The following is a 15,548-nucleotide window of genomic DNA, read 5'->3' on the forward strand; positions in this document are numbered from 1 at the left end:
TAAAAGGAAATGAAATTGAAATGGTGCAAGTATAAAACTAATTACTGCTAGCCTTCACTGTTGTTGCTGTGCCTATAATATACCAGCCATTATTTGTCAGTGTTTTCCAGAGGTCTTAAATAACGTTATTGCCTCGTGGTACTTGGCACTTAAACTCATAAGTAGAAAGGACTTCTGCCAAAAATCTCTTATGGCTGACTTACATAGATATGAGAACACAACAGGAGCTATGCTGCGTCAGACTGGGCCTGTTCATTCCCAATATCGTGTCTTTAATTACGGCTGGGGAGATGAGACCACAGAAAAGACTAAGGCAGGGTCCTGCCTTGTGGCTTCAGCTCACCCTAGCAGCCCCAACTTCCTCCCAGGTAACTGGGATTAATTCAAAGTCATGGAGCCTCATTCAAAGCCTCTATTGATTATCTCCACTGTTCAGAATCCACACTTCTGTGTGAAAGGAGGACTAATATGGCATGAAGAGGTAAAATCACTTGTTCAGGTATCCAACAGCAGTACTATCATTAAGATTTCAGTTTTAATTAAGCCTCTTTTTGATCTCACGAACTCCTCAGGTGAGACCTTGAGTCAGTTTCTGTTTCCATTAGTGATCTCTGTCAGTAGCCCTGTCAATTATGACAAACTCACAGAGATTCACTTGAATCCATTTCTCTCCTAGTTCTCTTCTTTCTACCTCCTCTTCACCACTGCTCTTGGTTATGTTCTACTATTTCAGCAAAATTCTCACAACTGCAAGGAAAAGGTACTTGAGACCCTGCCTTTGAATGACAAAAAAAGATGTAAAAAGCATTGCATCTGTTTAGGGATAGGAAAGCTCCTGTATAGGCCTACTGAGTAAGAACAGCCTGCAAAATCAGGTGTAAAATTAAGGTACTTCATGCGAGTTAATGGAAGTTATTTAACTGTGAGCAAGTCTTGAATGTCTGTGGAACATTAATTTACATTGTATGACATATTCTTTGCTAGTCATTCTGCATATCTCTGAGCAGATAAACTTCCATTTAAATACAAAGCAAATGTTCAACATGTTCAAGCCCAAATACCATTCTAGCATATATTTATACTTGTAAATAAGTGGTATCTGTATAAAAAGTTTTAAATTTCAGTGAAACTTAGCATGTCCACTGAAATCTGTTTCTAATATCTCTGAATGAGGAAGCAATTTTCCTAACATGACCCTAATTCAGATTTTGTTTTCTTTGCCTAAAAAAATAACAAACTAAAAAGATGGCCTCAATGGAGCTGTGAGCTGATATTTATTTCAGCAATATAACTCTGAAAAATGCCAAAGGCCCCTTAAATGTTGAAACTGTTACCTATTGCACCCTGGACAGTGTTCAGGTCCATGAGCAGATTTTGAGTGAAGTAATTTCCCCCCTCCCCCCGTCTGACCCTGAGAGCATTTGAATCGATGCTTTTAGCAAGCAAACTTGCTAGCAATAATGAACTACATATAGTTTTGTACAATAATTCTCTCTCAAGGGCTGTGAAGCTGGTGCCTACTTAGTAATAATTTTGGAAGAATAGCTGAAACAACACATAATGCTTTTTTATATAATTCCAGAAGTGACTGAAAGACTGGACAGTTTTGAGGACTATCCAAGTGTGAAGAGATGGATTTGGACTACTCCCAGCTCATGGCAAGCCTTGCATTGTGTAAGACTCAAAATGCTTTCCCATTGTTTCTTCACAGTTGAATGTGGCTGTTTGTTCTCTCATTTTTAAATTACCTTTGGAGCCATTTTGCTGGAGCCTGGGACAAAATTCATTGGTCGAAACACAAACTTTGAGTAAGTCTCAAGGAATAACAGCTGCTGCCTTGCAGTCAGCTAGAGCTGTAAAACAGGACCTGTAAAATGGATGACCTTCACATTTACTTAACTGTGTAGAAATGGTATTTGTCAGTGCCAGTTTCTATTTCATTTATTTCTTCTAGTAGACTACCACAGGATCTGTAATCTGTGATCCTAAGAATATATTGCAAGGAAAAGAATAAAAAGTGTTTATTTCTGTTATTAAACTGTTTTCCCTACCTTATAAGATTAAAAGTTTAGAAATGCAATTACTGAAAAGTAGACAGAGAGTGACTCAGTGCTTTACCACAGCCAGCACTGTGCGGTAAGATGAGTAACTACTGTAGGCAGTGGTGAATTCCCACAGTCCCATTGGGCTGGCTTTCCCTTTTTTTGGGTCACAATTTGGAAACCAGGACAGAGAAATAACCAACAGATGAGAAAATCTAGTCAGAGTATGAACATGGCTAAGAATTCTTGGAAGAAAAAAAATAGGACTGAAATAAGAATTTTTTTTGGTAAATAAAATTAATTTCCAGACTTTAAAGGAACAGATTGCACAGTTGCAGGTTAGAGTCTGTGCTGTCTGTTTTCACTATGTACTTCACCCTAATATCTCTGTATGGGGCTACTCTTATCACAGAGTTTGGCCTTAAGCTGATAATCTGTACCGATTTATTAGCCTTGAATACTTCATACCTTTGACTTGATTTTTTCTTTAAACAAGTAATTGACTGATGGATGTTCTGTTCTGTTGTTTTTCTGCCAGCTTCATTATTTCAGTCTCAATAAAAATCAAGAGAAAATGCAAACTGGAAAGGTAATACACACAAAATCTCCAAGTGATTCCACACCACAGCCTCTCTACTTGCTTGGGTCCAGTAAATAAAGGGAAGCAAAAATGCCCAAGTGCTCCACGGAGAAAGGCTTGGTGCTGCCGTCTCGTGGGAAAAGGGAGAAGGGACACTTGGGCAATAAAAGCAGAAATGTAAAAAGGGAAAACAAAAGAGGATTTTCTAAAACTTGCTAACATCAACAGTCCCATTTTTTGTTTAAAGACGGCTGTGCGCTTTATTGCTTGCGGATCGCTTTCCTTTGCAGGTGATGCGGGCCCAGAATTACGTCACCAGTGGAGCAGCCAAGAGCATCCTGGTGCCAGGATGACTGAAGCTGAGAGGAATGTATTATCACAGACCGCAGAGGGACTCGCCAGTGCATTCCTTGCTGGGGGTGCTGCGATGGGGGAGGCAGAGAGGAGATGATTTTACGCAAAGGCTGAAAGGAAACTTTGTAGAGGAAAGATCTGGGGTCATAGTCCTGCTGTCTCCTCTAAGCAGATCTAATTATGGCTGTGTACTTCAAAAAGAGGGTTTGACTAAAACCAGATTTAGCAGGGCACTGCTCAGGGAGCACAGAACGAGTCCTCTCAGTTCTGCCTTTGAGGAAAACGCAGAATGCCTCAGTGCACTGGGAGCGCAGACACTTTGGTTGTAAAGAAAGACTTGAAGCCACAGCAGGAGAAGCAAGAATGAACTTAAAATCATCACTGCTTATGTGAACAAGTGATATCAATGCATTCATACAAACAATGCTAATGTTAGACATCAGGTGTACATTTACTGACAGATTGTGGGATGCAGTAGAAGACTCGGCAGTTTCAAGGACAATGCAGGAAATCATCAAATCATAGAATCACAGAATGGCTTGGGTTGGAAGGCATCTTAATGACCACCCAGTTCCAACACTCTCCTTTGTGCAGGGCTGACCTCCACCAGCTCAGGCTGCGCAGGGTCCCATCCCACCTGGCCTTGAGTGCCTCCAGGGATGGGGCATCCCTTGGCAGTTGTGCCAGGGTCTCATCACTCTCTGAGTAAAACATTACTTCCTAACACCTAACCTAAATTTCTCCTCTTTCAGTTTAAAACCATTCTCCTTGTTTTATCACTACTAGACTGTAAAAACATGGTGCCTTTTCCACTTACAAGCTCAAGTACTGGAAGGCCACAATGAACTGTTGCACACAGCACCCTCAATAAGTTCCAGCAAGGCTTTGTTGCCACATGTTACCATGGCTGTGACAAGCAATGTCCCATGCCTCCAAAAGAAACTCCCTCTTCCCTGATGTCAGAAGGCTTGCAGACTTTTTGCTGTCCCACAACATTGCTGAGGCCGTCCTGACCACAGGCCTCTTTCTTTGCCACTAAAAATCAAGAGTTTTTCAGTGCTTTTAGTAGGAACAAAATAAGCTGTCAACAAACTGGATTAAAAAAAGACTACAAGATGAATTGCTCAGAGCTAGGCACCTGACTGTCTTTTGCTGTACAGCCTTAGAGCCACACTGTTTCAGTTTTCAATACTTACAAAAATGCAGAGGAATCCTGAACTCTGTGTGCACCTAGCAAGCAAAGGTGAGAAGAAGAGGTGGTTCAAGACTACACACTAGTGAGTAGTTTCCAATCTTCCCTGGCTTTTCTATCCTGGTGTGTGACATGGGACAGAGGGAGGAGGACATGAGAGGAGGACCCTAAGGAGAGAGGAACGTGCGCACTTGGTTTTTCGCATTTTGCCACATGCCATCTTCTTTCTCCTTGGTCACTACTAAACTTAATGTGATTTTTCCCAACTAGTGCATTGAACAACATGGATTAAATAGCAAACATCAGGTTTCTATTGTCACTCAGCATAAACCAGAGGCACTGCAATTCTTCACCTACAGTACAGAGGGAACGGCAACTAAAGCTGGGGGACTTGGGTGCTCTTAAAGATGTGCTTTCAATACAAGTTCAAACTCAAATTCTTCTTTTCATTCCTGTTTTTCCAAAAAGAAAAGTAGGGTGTGGGAAAATTGGAGTTTAAAAGACGCAAAAGAGCAGTAAGAGTATGAAAAAAATGCCCCTGGGGATAGGACTTGATATCTTTGCAGTAATAATGTGAGACAGAAAAGTTCTAAATCATTTCATTAAGGGATATTGGTTCAAAGCAAACAGTCTATAACTTAGGCTGCTTAATGGTCTTCAGGAACTGGAATAATAAGAAGGCAACAACTGACAAATTAAAGTGATTTTTAAATGTAAAGAGAAACGTAAATGGTATTTTAACACAGCTTTTACTTTTGTAGCAATTTAGTTGCCTGTATCTCCACACATTCACAGATACTCACCGCAGTGAAAAAAATGTCACGTAAGAGAATTACATATGAATAACTACTTGGAAAGACAGCAGATTTTTTATTTTATCTTACGGGAATAAAATTGTTAAGATATAGACACATTTTTGTCCTTTAAAGTTTGCCAATCAACACAGGAAATCAAAGAATCAGAAAAAGAACAGCCACTAAACCAGGAAATACGGTCACTTTAGCTCATGTGCCACCTACTCATAGCTGGCATTGAGCAGAGCTCAGGAAATCCACTGAACAGTTCAACTCCTGGCTTATTGCAATAGTCTGCCATCAGACTGTGGTTTCCTCAAAAGCATTTCTTCTTTCAACTGGCTCTAAGTATTCTTCTCAGAGGTTTTTTTTTCTTCCAAACTTTGTGGTTAGATATTAAGCAGTTTGGTATGTGCATGAAATTTCATATTGAAAAACTCAGGCTGTTACTGAGTGCTCATTCTTCACCTAAGTTAGGTGTCCTTTCTTTTCTGTGACTTAAGAGAACAACTTATTCGTACAGTGACAAACACTTGAAGGAAAAAAAAAATGGAGCACATAAGCATGCTAGATATACAACTGCAGACAGTTCATCACAGGCTGAATGTGTTCTATAAAATATGAACATTTTTATTTCCAGAGGAATGTAGAACTTGCCTGAGGCACGTTCTTTCAACAACATGAAAAATAATGCAAATTGTTTGTGGCTTTATAAGCCTAAATGTGAAAGGCATGGCAAATTCCCTGCCATGAGTGTGCCAATATCCAAATATGTGGTTTTCCTTACCCAGTCCTCCTGCTGTGACACTGTGCCCCGCCATTCACAAAATGTGCCACTCAGCTGAACAAGCCAGCCCAAACCTTAGCCAACACAAATAACATCTGATCTCTCAAAAGCTACCAGGAGATGAACTCAAAATGGGAATGAATAATACAAAACAAATTCATTTTTAAGTTCAAGCACACACTGAAAGAATGTTCAATGGTACTCTTCCAGCTCTAGACTTGCAAAATAATGTACCGCTAGCGTGAAAGAAGTGACATTTACAAATGGATTACATGAATTTAGCGCCATTTAAACACAGAAAGGACCAACCCATGTCACTGCTGAACTTAAAAGTGTTTGGATATTGAGGGCGTGCTTTGCACTGTCTTGGACACTCACCTCTCTCGCTCCTGCTCCAAGAGGTTGGTAAAGTCATCGCTCTTGTTCATGTAATCTGTATGTTTATGCTTCTCATTTTCAAGCTCATAAACTGTGCGGCGATGGCATTTTTCTGCCAAAAGGAGCTGTTCCAGCATGCGTCGATATGTCTCCTTCTGCTTTTCTTCAAGCCTGTCCAGCTGGATTCAGAAAAGGAGAATAGGCTGTTTCAGAGGTCTCCTGCTTATTTCATCTGATTTATTAACAAACAATGTCATGTTTGGTAAATGTGAGTCCCACAGTTTTACGTCTTGCGCTTTACATAAAGCAGTGCCTAAAAATAGGAGTAATTGTCCCATAAAAATAACGATTTCTTTGGACAGGGTGTTTGCAATAAACATTTGCATAGCTCTTGGGTACACAAAGAACAGGACTTTGTGTAGTTATAGGGTAACAAACAATACTGTTGCAGTGCAGAATGCCTCCTATGATGAGGTGCTGCTCAAAATTTCCTCATTTCACATAGGAACAGCAGCAGCAGATCTCTGGGAGGGATCTGAACCCTAAGCTCAAGTGCATCCATGGGGACAGACACCCAAGTGAGTAGCATAAGGTATAAGCTCAAAGCTGAAATTTGAACTGTGCATCTTCAACACAGTTATACGTTATACCTGTACAACTGCTGAGATAAAAAGTGTGAACAGGCCCTGCCCACCTTCTGTATGATTCCTCCTCTGCCCCAGCTTCACTGGGCAGCTGCTGTTTCACAGGGTACCTCTGCAAACCAGGGGAAATAGGAGAGCTGGAGGGCAGCACTGAAGCAGCTTTCCAGAAGCTGAATGTGACAGTCAAAAAAGAAGTGATTGCATTTTATAAAGGAGCCAGGATATCTTTTGTGCACTTAGGAATTTTTTATACCACCCTATTTTAGCTCTCACGTAACCTCTGTATGCCTAGACATGACAGAGACTGATGTACACCGAGGTCCCCTAGCCAGTATTTCATGCATGCTCTTAAATACTAATTTTTGCCTTCCTTACTTATTATCACCCCTTCAAATCCCAGAAGATATCATGACGAAAGTGCATAGTATAAAGGCACTCAGGGTAGACAATTCCTGGTGAAAGAACTTTGTGTTCTGAACAGAGGAACTATAAAGAATTGGACAGATGCTACAGTGTGTTGTATGGCATGTTGTTGCATGCTCTTTTTCTGTGCTCTGGACTGTTATGAAACTATGACCATGACCAGTGGTTGCTTATTTTGGCGCTCACAGTGGCCTCAAACATTCCCAGATCTATTCTAGCTTTATTTATTATATATATATTTATTTATCAGATTAGATTTTAAGCCAAGAGTTTAAATCCTTGGCTTAAAGTCCTGCAGATCTCCTTTAGGGGCTGAGCTAACTTCATAGCCCTGTTGGTGAAGAGACAAGATATGATTAGGGATTTTTGATCCTGTAATTATGGTCAAAATCCATCTCTGATGGTATTCATTTCTGAACTATGCTAGTGCTCTACTATGTCACAGAAAAGGACTTGGCGATACAGGTGGATTGATGGCAACGTGGACGTAAGTCACCAGCGTGCTCTCGCAGCCCAGAAAGCCAACAGTATTCTGAGCTGCATCAAAAGCAAGTCGAGGGAGGTGATCCTGTCTCTCCACTCTGCACTGGTGAGACCTCACCTGGAGTACTGCATCCAGATGTGGAGTCCTCAGCACAGGAGAGACATGGATTTGTTGGAGCACATCCAGAGGAGGGCTACAAAAATGATCCAAGGGACAAAACACTTCTGCTATGGGGACAGGCTGGGAGAGCTGGGGCTGTTCAGCCTGGAGAAGAGAAGGCTCTGGGAAGGGCTGAGAGCAGCCTTTCAGTATCTGAAGGGGGCTATAAGAAAGAAGGGGACAGACACTTCAGCAGGGTATGTCGTGATAGGACAAGGGGAAACGGCTTCAAACTAAAAGAGAGGAGATTTACAGTGGATATAAGGAAGATTTTTTACAATAAGCACAATGAAGTACTGAACAAATTGCCTAGAGACATGGTGGATGCCCTGTCCCCAGAGACATCCAAGGTCAGGCTGGACAGGGCTGTAGGCAATCTGATGTAGCTGTAGATGCCCCTGTTCATTGCCAGGGATTTGGACTAGATGAGCTTTAAGGGTCCCTTCCAACTCAAATCATAGAAAAAAAAAATAATCATAGAATCACAAGGTTGGAAACAACCTGCAAGATCACTGAGTCCAACCATTCTCCCGCTACCATTGCTACCACAGGCTCCTAAACCATATCTCGCAGCTCCTCATCCAGACACCTCTTGAACACTGCCAGGGATGGTGACTTCACCACTTCCCTGGGCAGCCATTCCAGCGCCTGACCACTCTCTGAGAAAAAAGTTCTTCCTTATGTCTAACCTAAACCTCCTCTGATACAACTTGTGGCCATAATGTTTCTGTAATTCTGCATTTCTAAAAGAAGAAATGCAACACACAAAGATTTTATTCTCTCTTCCCTGCACCAGCCCTAAGGAGCATCTAGACTGTTTATGTTCAAACCCTGTGATTTTATTTACCCTTATTTATCAGGTTAAGTTAACAAGAATATTCAATTTTCCTTTGATTTCTTGTCATTTCTACCACCATTATATTATCCTCTGGCACGTTCTGCATAAACACAAAATGCATGCAATTTTCCTTCTGGTTAGGAATCCCCCTGCACAGACTTGAAGATGTAAACTGAGAAGTTTTTACCTCTGAAATTGGTTTCTCGTAGACATCTTCTCCTATAGATTTTTCTTGGGCGAGGATGGCATCCCTGTGTAGCACTCTCAGCACACTCTCTGGAGCTGCAGAACCATAGTGAGCTTCTAAAACTTCAGGTTTGGTTTTCTCTGTCTTCAGCATGTGGATCACATCCTCCCTTGCCTGTAACACAGAAGATCAGTACCATAAGCCAATCTGTTAACCAACAGGGGAAACGTGGAAAATCGGGGCTCTTCATACATACAGACTGCATACAGAGAAAAAGTAAAAATGAGAAGAATGCTGGGCTGCCAATGAAAATACAGAACTTTGGGAGATATCAGAGTAAACACAATCTGTGTAAGCCAAATGCACTCCCTGTAGGCATTATTTATTCATTTCCTTCTTGTCATTACATTTGAATGCCATGGATTTTTACCTGGCTTGAAACTAACGCCAAGGAACATCATTAATCTTGACATGTTTTTTCACTTATTTTGTGCCCTTGCTGTTCTCTGACTGCATTTAGGGGATGAATAAAACAAGCAGCACAAATGGGCTGAATTAATATTTTTCAGACAGCCTCACATCAAATATTTCCAAGTAGCCTCCTACCTGACTTTGTGACTGTAAGTTATCTTCAAATACTTTAAAAAAAAAAAGTTTTCTAACTTTTGCTTGCTTAAACAAAACCCCTGGAAAGAAAATCCACAAGGGATGTCCCAGGTTTCCTTGGAGCATGCATCTCCCACAAGCCCACAGCAATGGAAAGCAGAAAGGTGCGGCACCTTTTTTTCTCTCCCCTCCCCTGCTCAACCCATGTCAGCCTGGGAGACAAGTCAAGAGCTAAGGAAAAGTTCAGATATTTTAGGAAAAATCTCTTAGAAATTCAGCTTCAGTATGAACAGTGACTATTTAGGATTTATGAACTGGCCAACGCTTCATGTTTCCCAGTGTTCATAATGGCACTTGGTGTTACCGCTGTAGCAAATCCTGAATCTTTACCCAATACCACAGAGACATCGCAGCTCTACAAATCACCTGCTTTTAAAACGAGCATGGAAACAATTGCAGAAAATGGCAAAGACCACTCAATCTTTCCTTAATAAAGCAATATGAAAATAAACAAAAAATGAGTTTGAGGCAAAGATCATGCCAGTCAGTTGAAAACAGTTACCTGTAAGGTAGCCCTGTACAACACTTTGTAACTGCAACTGAAAGCCTTGCATGCAGTTCTGCCTACAAGATACAAATAACTGACTGGAATGGTAGAGAATGTTTTTTCAGCATGAGTGTGGAAGAGAGCATCACTCAAGGATGTCAGAACTACAAATGAATTATGTGGGCTAGTCCCAAGGAATGCCTGTACACCTCCCTGCATCATGTCCTGGTAGTATGCTGCTCTCAGAAAACAAAAAAAGAAAAAGAAAAAAGAAAAAAGAAAAAAGAAAAAAGAAAAAAAGTTATTTTAGGAATGCCTGAGACAGTTGCAAGAACATATTCTATATTTTTCTTATATGTCTGTAGAAATAACAGCTATTTTAATGTCTTCGTAACTAAGAGGTTAGTATTTCTAATCTGAGTGTTTTTTTTTCTCCATGGTGAATGAATGTAATAATCATCATACACTCTGGCAAGGCAGAGAATAGGAAACCTCTCCCTCCCCAGTCACCTGGTTGTCAGACAGTGACTAAATTGGGTTCCTAAAGCAGATGGTTCAATCTTCTTGGCTGGTTAGCACCTACCACTGAGTCCATTAAATGGCACCTGGGGACCCTGGCCTCAGTTTTTGGGCCATCTGTGTCCTGTCCCAAGGCACACTCAGTGTCTCACTGTGGGCCTTAAGCGGTGATCGGGGCCATCTCTGTGCAAAGGGAGCGCTGAAAATATGGGGACAAAGGGAGCAGCACTGTTCTGCCCTGTGCACCAACACCAAAGATGCACCATGCTGAAACCTTGACTCATTTTGGCCCTAAGCACAGGAAGTGTCAAGCCCCATTTCTCAAGAATGGGTCTACGTTGGAAGACTCAACTAGAAAGGAGGGAGGGAGGATGAATTTATTCTCTCCTATTGCAGCTATCAGGCCCCATATGGTGTAATTAAACATTGAGAGGCAAAGCAGAGACAACCCCTGCTTGGTGATTTAGTGTCGGTAGGCACTGGCAGAGGAACCTATTCCCAGTGAATGTCCTCGCGCCTGTCCAGGTTTTGCATACTTTCCTTCCAGCCTCATTAGTCTTTAATCATCATTGTCTGAAACAGAACAACTTCAGCAGGAGAGAATAAGTGTCCTTGAAACAAATTTGCCAGTTAAGAGATGTTTCTGTATGCTGCAGTTTTGGGTCCCCAGGAGCCAGTGGGAGAGGAGCTGGGAAGTGTGTGGTGTTAAACAGAGGAACTAAACCCCTAAACAAGAAAGAAGAGGTTGTCCAAGCTCTGTCAGAGCTTTGAAGGACACTCTTTTCCACAGCATCACAGAACAACAAAATGGCTGAGGTTGGAAGGACCCCTCCTATGAAGAAAGGCTGGGCAAACAGTTCTTGTTCAGTCTGGAGAAGAGAAAGCTCTAGGGAGACCTCATTGTGACATTCCAGTACTTAAAAGGAGCTTATCATTGGAATGAAGAAAGGAGGGAGATGTTAGAGGAAATTCTTTCACTCAGTGTGTGGTGAGGCACTGGAAGAGGTTGTGCAGAGAAGCTGTGGATCTCCATCCCTGGAGGCGTTCAAGGCCAGGTTGGATGGGGCCTTGGACAACCTGATAAAGTGGTTGGCAACTCTTCCCACAGCAGGGGGTGTTGGAACTAGATGAACTCTAAGGTCCCTTCCAACCCAATCCATTCTATGATTTACGATTTTATGGAAGCCATTTGGTCCAAACTCTGTGCTCAGGCAGTGAAACTCAGAGCAGGTTACCCAGGATCAGGTCCAGTTATTCATTTCATCATCTCTAAGAGCTGCAGAGCACAGTGCAGTGCTCTAGAAACCCTGAGCAGAGAGGCCCCTTGCTGCAGCCCAAGAGAAGGATTATCCAGCCCACGGGCACTCATCCACTCATGTCCTCCTTTATGGGCAGTCAGGACTTGGATCACAGGCGCATGATAAGATGTATTCTGCCTTTTCTGGGCTTGATCAGTGCTCCTATCATTTTCTTTTCAAATACTCTGTTCCTGTAACAGTTTGTAAAACTAATAAACAGACACTCAGGTTGCTCATACTAATATTAATCTCATGCTAATAATAAACTGGAGACAAATTTGTTTTTATTTGGTCAGAGTCAAGCCCCAGCACTGAAAGATTCTGCCATGCCACCACCCCAGGTCTGGACAGTTACATCCTATCTTCCGAACCAGCCTTGGGATTTACAGACTCCAATTAATCTCTCTGACACCCCTCAAGATAAATGTACATGGAAGAAACTGCAGGACTGTATTTTTCATGATTTCATGTTTTCTTCAAATGACAAATTTTCCACTGAAACTAGAAGAGAACTCATAAGAAAATGTTTTCTTTCCATGTATACAGAACAACCATCACTGAACTAAGCTTCAGGATATAAACCATTCCCAGATAACAAGTCAGCATAATACTGTAGAGAAACACTTGGGCTACTTTAACACACACATCTGCAAAGAAGTGTGAGAGGTCCCTCTTCCTAGCTAGGAAGAACTATACTGGCAAGTCGCTTCTACTTCCATATCTACTTACGGCCCTTCCTTGCTCCAAAGCACAACACAGTTTAGCATAAATTGTAAGCTAGGAGACAAATACAAGGAAGAGATTTCAAAATGGAAGTAAAGGTGTATGTACATCACAGACTAAAGGTTTTATCCATTTTGGCTGAAGAAACATAGTGTTTGACACAATAAAGCCCTCTCTCAAGTCCATTTTTATTTTATAGAGGTGTGCTGATGAGAGAGAGTATTCAGGCATGAGATGGCCACACACTGCAACAGCTTTCAACAGAATGAAAATTACTTGAGTAAGTCCAGAAAACTGCTAATATCCAGAAAAGCTCTTAAAAGTCTAGGTGCAGAATTAAGAAAGTAAATGCATCTTCCCTTACAGTTCTTCATTACTTAAATTGTCCTAAACTCTAAGATAAGCTTCTATTTGTACTGTTGATACTGTGGTTACTCAGAAAATAAAGATGTTTTTTCTGTTAACAAGTGCTATCAAACAGTTGATCCACTAAACTGTAGGACTGATTGAGACAGATTAATGAACAGGTCATCTTAGAAATACTTATCGGGAAGCACAAAAGGCCATACAGGTTGAGAAGTGTTTTTCTACACTCATTTTCTACAGGAGCAAAGTTTGCTGAGGATTCATCAAACTCTTTCTGCCACCTCTGTTGACAGAGGAACTACATCAAACTGTATCGTTTAAGCCTTGTTCTGTCCTTACTGCAGGTGCCAAAATCTAAAGGATGATCATCTCAAATCTCCAGTGCATCCGCTGAGGGGCTAAAATTCAATGAAGTACTGCTGTTCCACACAGCTCCTCCTACTCTGCTCTGCTGCTCAGTTGCTGGTGTGTCTACTTAAGTTGCAGATCTGTATTTCTACCTGTGAACTCTCTCAGTACACAGCTCTCTTCTCTAAGGAGTACTTACTGCATGCTCTGATGGAAGGCTGACATGGGACCACTCTTCACACGGTTCCCTTGAAATACTCACTTTTTGGCAGAATAAAAGAGAAAGGCTTTCTTTGGCTTACTGGCCAGAGTGGAGAAGGGGTCTGAGTTCCAAAAGTTCTCACTTTAATACGTGCCTAGTAAAATACTTAAATAATATAGAAAGGATGTAAAGAAGTCCCTGCATAAAATTGAAACCATTTAGAAAACAATAGCATGACTCTGCTGCTTGTAAAAGGGGACTGGCAGCCTAGCAACCAAATTCTTGGTCAATGGAAAGACTGTTACACAAGACCAGCATTCGGACGTGCTTCCTCCTCCTGCCCTGCCCTGCCAATTTACTACAGCCCTCTCTCCCCATTCCCACAGTCTTTGGCCTCTCCCGTGAGACTGCCAACAAAACTTAGCACCCACTAAACGGGGAATTTTTGCAATAGCCCATTTATCACCTGGGAAATGGGACTGGGCTGCTCAGACTTGTTTCATGTAAGGCAGCTAATAAATTGGGAAAAAAAATCAGTTGCATTCGAGATGGACTGAATGGACTCAAAGTAATCACTGCCAGATGAGAATAAAATCCAACTCGGAATCCTTCGCCAGGCCATTTCCTAAACTCTTCTCCCAAATTTTGTTTGTTCATAAACTGCATTCATGCAAATGTACAGTGTTACTGCTCTGTAAATCACCTACCAATACTATTTCCCTCATAGCTCAGTGCTCCATCTAAAGTACGCCTAATGACTTCAGAGGGATCTAAATACTTTAATAGTATGAAGAGAATCCTCTCCATTTACTGAAAGAAGTTTTGAAAACTCAGGGCCAGAAACAATGTTTACAGGGAATACACATATAGAATATTAGCAAGTTCTGATACTTACACCTTTTTTCTACACACTTTTTTCCTAGTTACCACAGCTTTCTGTTCTGCCTGCAGAAGTGAAAGCACCAAGTAACAGAGGTTTAATGTTTATAAAGTCAGGTTTTTCTTGCCAGTGATTAATGGCAAGAAATATCGATCAAACCACAGACAGCTTAACTTCTTACTTGTGTTGCTGGTACTTGTATTTCACACAGTTCAGGTTATTAATAGTGCAGCAGCTGCCCTGTATTACATCAGAAACTAGATAAGGTCACAGGTTCTCCCTGCAATGTTGTAATCTTGCCAGTGGCTGGTTTCCTAAATTCCAGTAGACTTTAACAACTTTTCACCTAGAGCTAACAAACATCACGACCAAGGCATACTTCTAAAGGAAATGGGGAGGATGCACTCACACTGCTTTCTGCACTAACCAGGACACACTCATGCTGTGTCACAGCCAGGGCAGGAATTGTCTTGTGTCAGAAAGTTCCCATTAGAGACCTCAGAGAGTAAATACAGCGTGTTTATTTACTCTGATTTAGTGAAGACAGCATCTTTAGGCAACTGTAGCTGAAAAACTACATCTGCAAAAGCTCCTAACACAAACCTGTGTTTAAACTTAGTCACTTCCCTTCTTTTCTTACTTTAAAATGAAATTCAAACAATTAAAAAGAAAGCAAATTTTCTTGATTTTTGTTTCATGATACTATGAGCACAAAAATTATCCTGCCTACTGGAAGGTTGCTTCTGCTAAAGGTTTGCTTCCCCAGGCAATTCCTCCATACTGCTACAGGGTCTGGGTAGAAACTTGCTTTCAGAGCCATAAGTATTTAGTGTACAATGGACACTTCAAAGCTGATAAGTTAGATGCTCTACTGTATATTGCATCATGCAAAGCTCCTTTTTGCAAAAAACTCAAGAAATACTTTTTCTCTCCTATACTGGATGTCTGAAATAGCCATGTTCACAACACTCATCTAATGGTTGGAAATGATGGCTTAATGACATGGTCTAATACTATTAAGGCAAGGGGAGATGGCTTTAAACTAAAAGGGGAAATTTCAGTTAGACTTTAGGAAGAAATTCTTTACTTGGAGAGTGGTGAGGTGCTGGCACAGATGCCCAGAGAATTGTGGGTGCCCCATCCCTGGAGGCACTGAAGGCTAGTTTCAGTGGGGTCCTGGGCAGCCTGAACTGGTGA

At 41.4% G+C, this 15,548-nt stretch overlaps 1 protein-coding gene across 5 annotated transcripts in view; it reads right to left on the bottom strand.

Moving 5' to 3' along the window:
- FILIP1 (filamin A interacting protein 1) overlaps positions 1-15,548 on the bottom strand; it is a 105,817-nt gene that overhangs the window by 35,424 nt on the left and 54,845 nt on the right. For all 5 annotated transcript variants that reach the window (XM_052678905.1, XM_052678888.1, XM_052678897.1 and 2 more), the window contains 2 exons: positions 8,863-9,036; positions 6,128-6,306 (listed from right to left, as the gene is read on the bottom strand). In XM_052678905.1, coding sequence (XP_052534865.1) covers positions 6,128-6,306; positions 8,863-9,036 — 353 coding nt within the window. The remainder of the gene's footprint in view (positions 1-6,127; positions 6,307-8,862; positions 9,037-15,548) is intronic.

This window comes from Tympanuchus pallidicinctus, unplaced genomic scaffold (genome assembly GCF_026119805.1).
Source record: "Tympanuchus pallidicinctus isolate F22 unplaced genomic scaffold, pur_lepc_1.0 scaffold1, whole genome shotgun sequence".
Taxonomy (NCBI): Eukaryota; Metazoa; Chordata; class Aves; order Galliformes; family Phasianidae; genus Tympanuchus; species Tympanuchus pallidicinctus.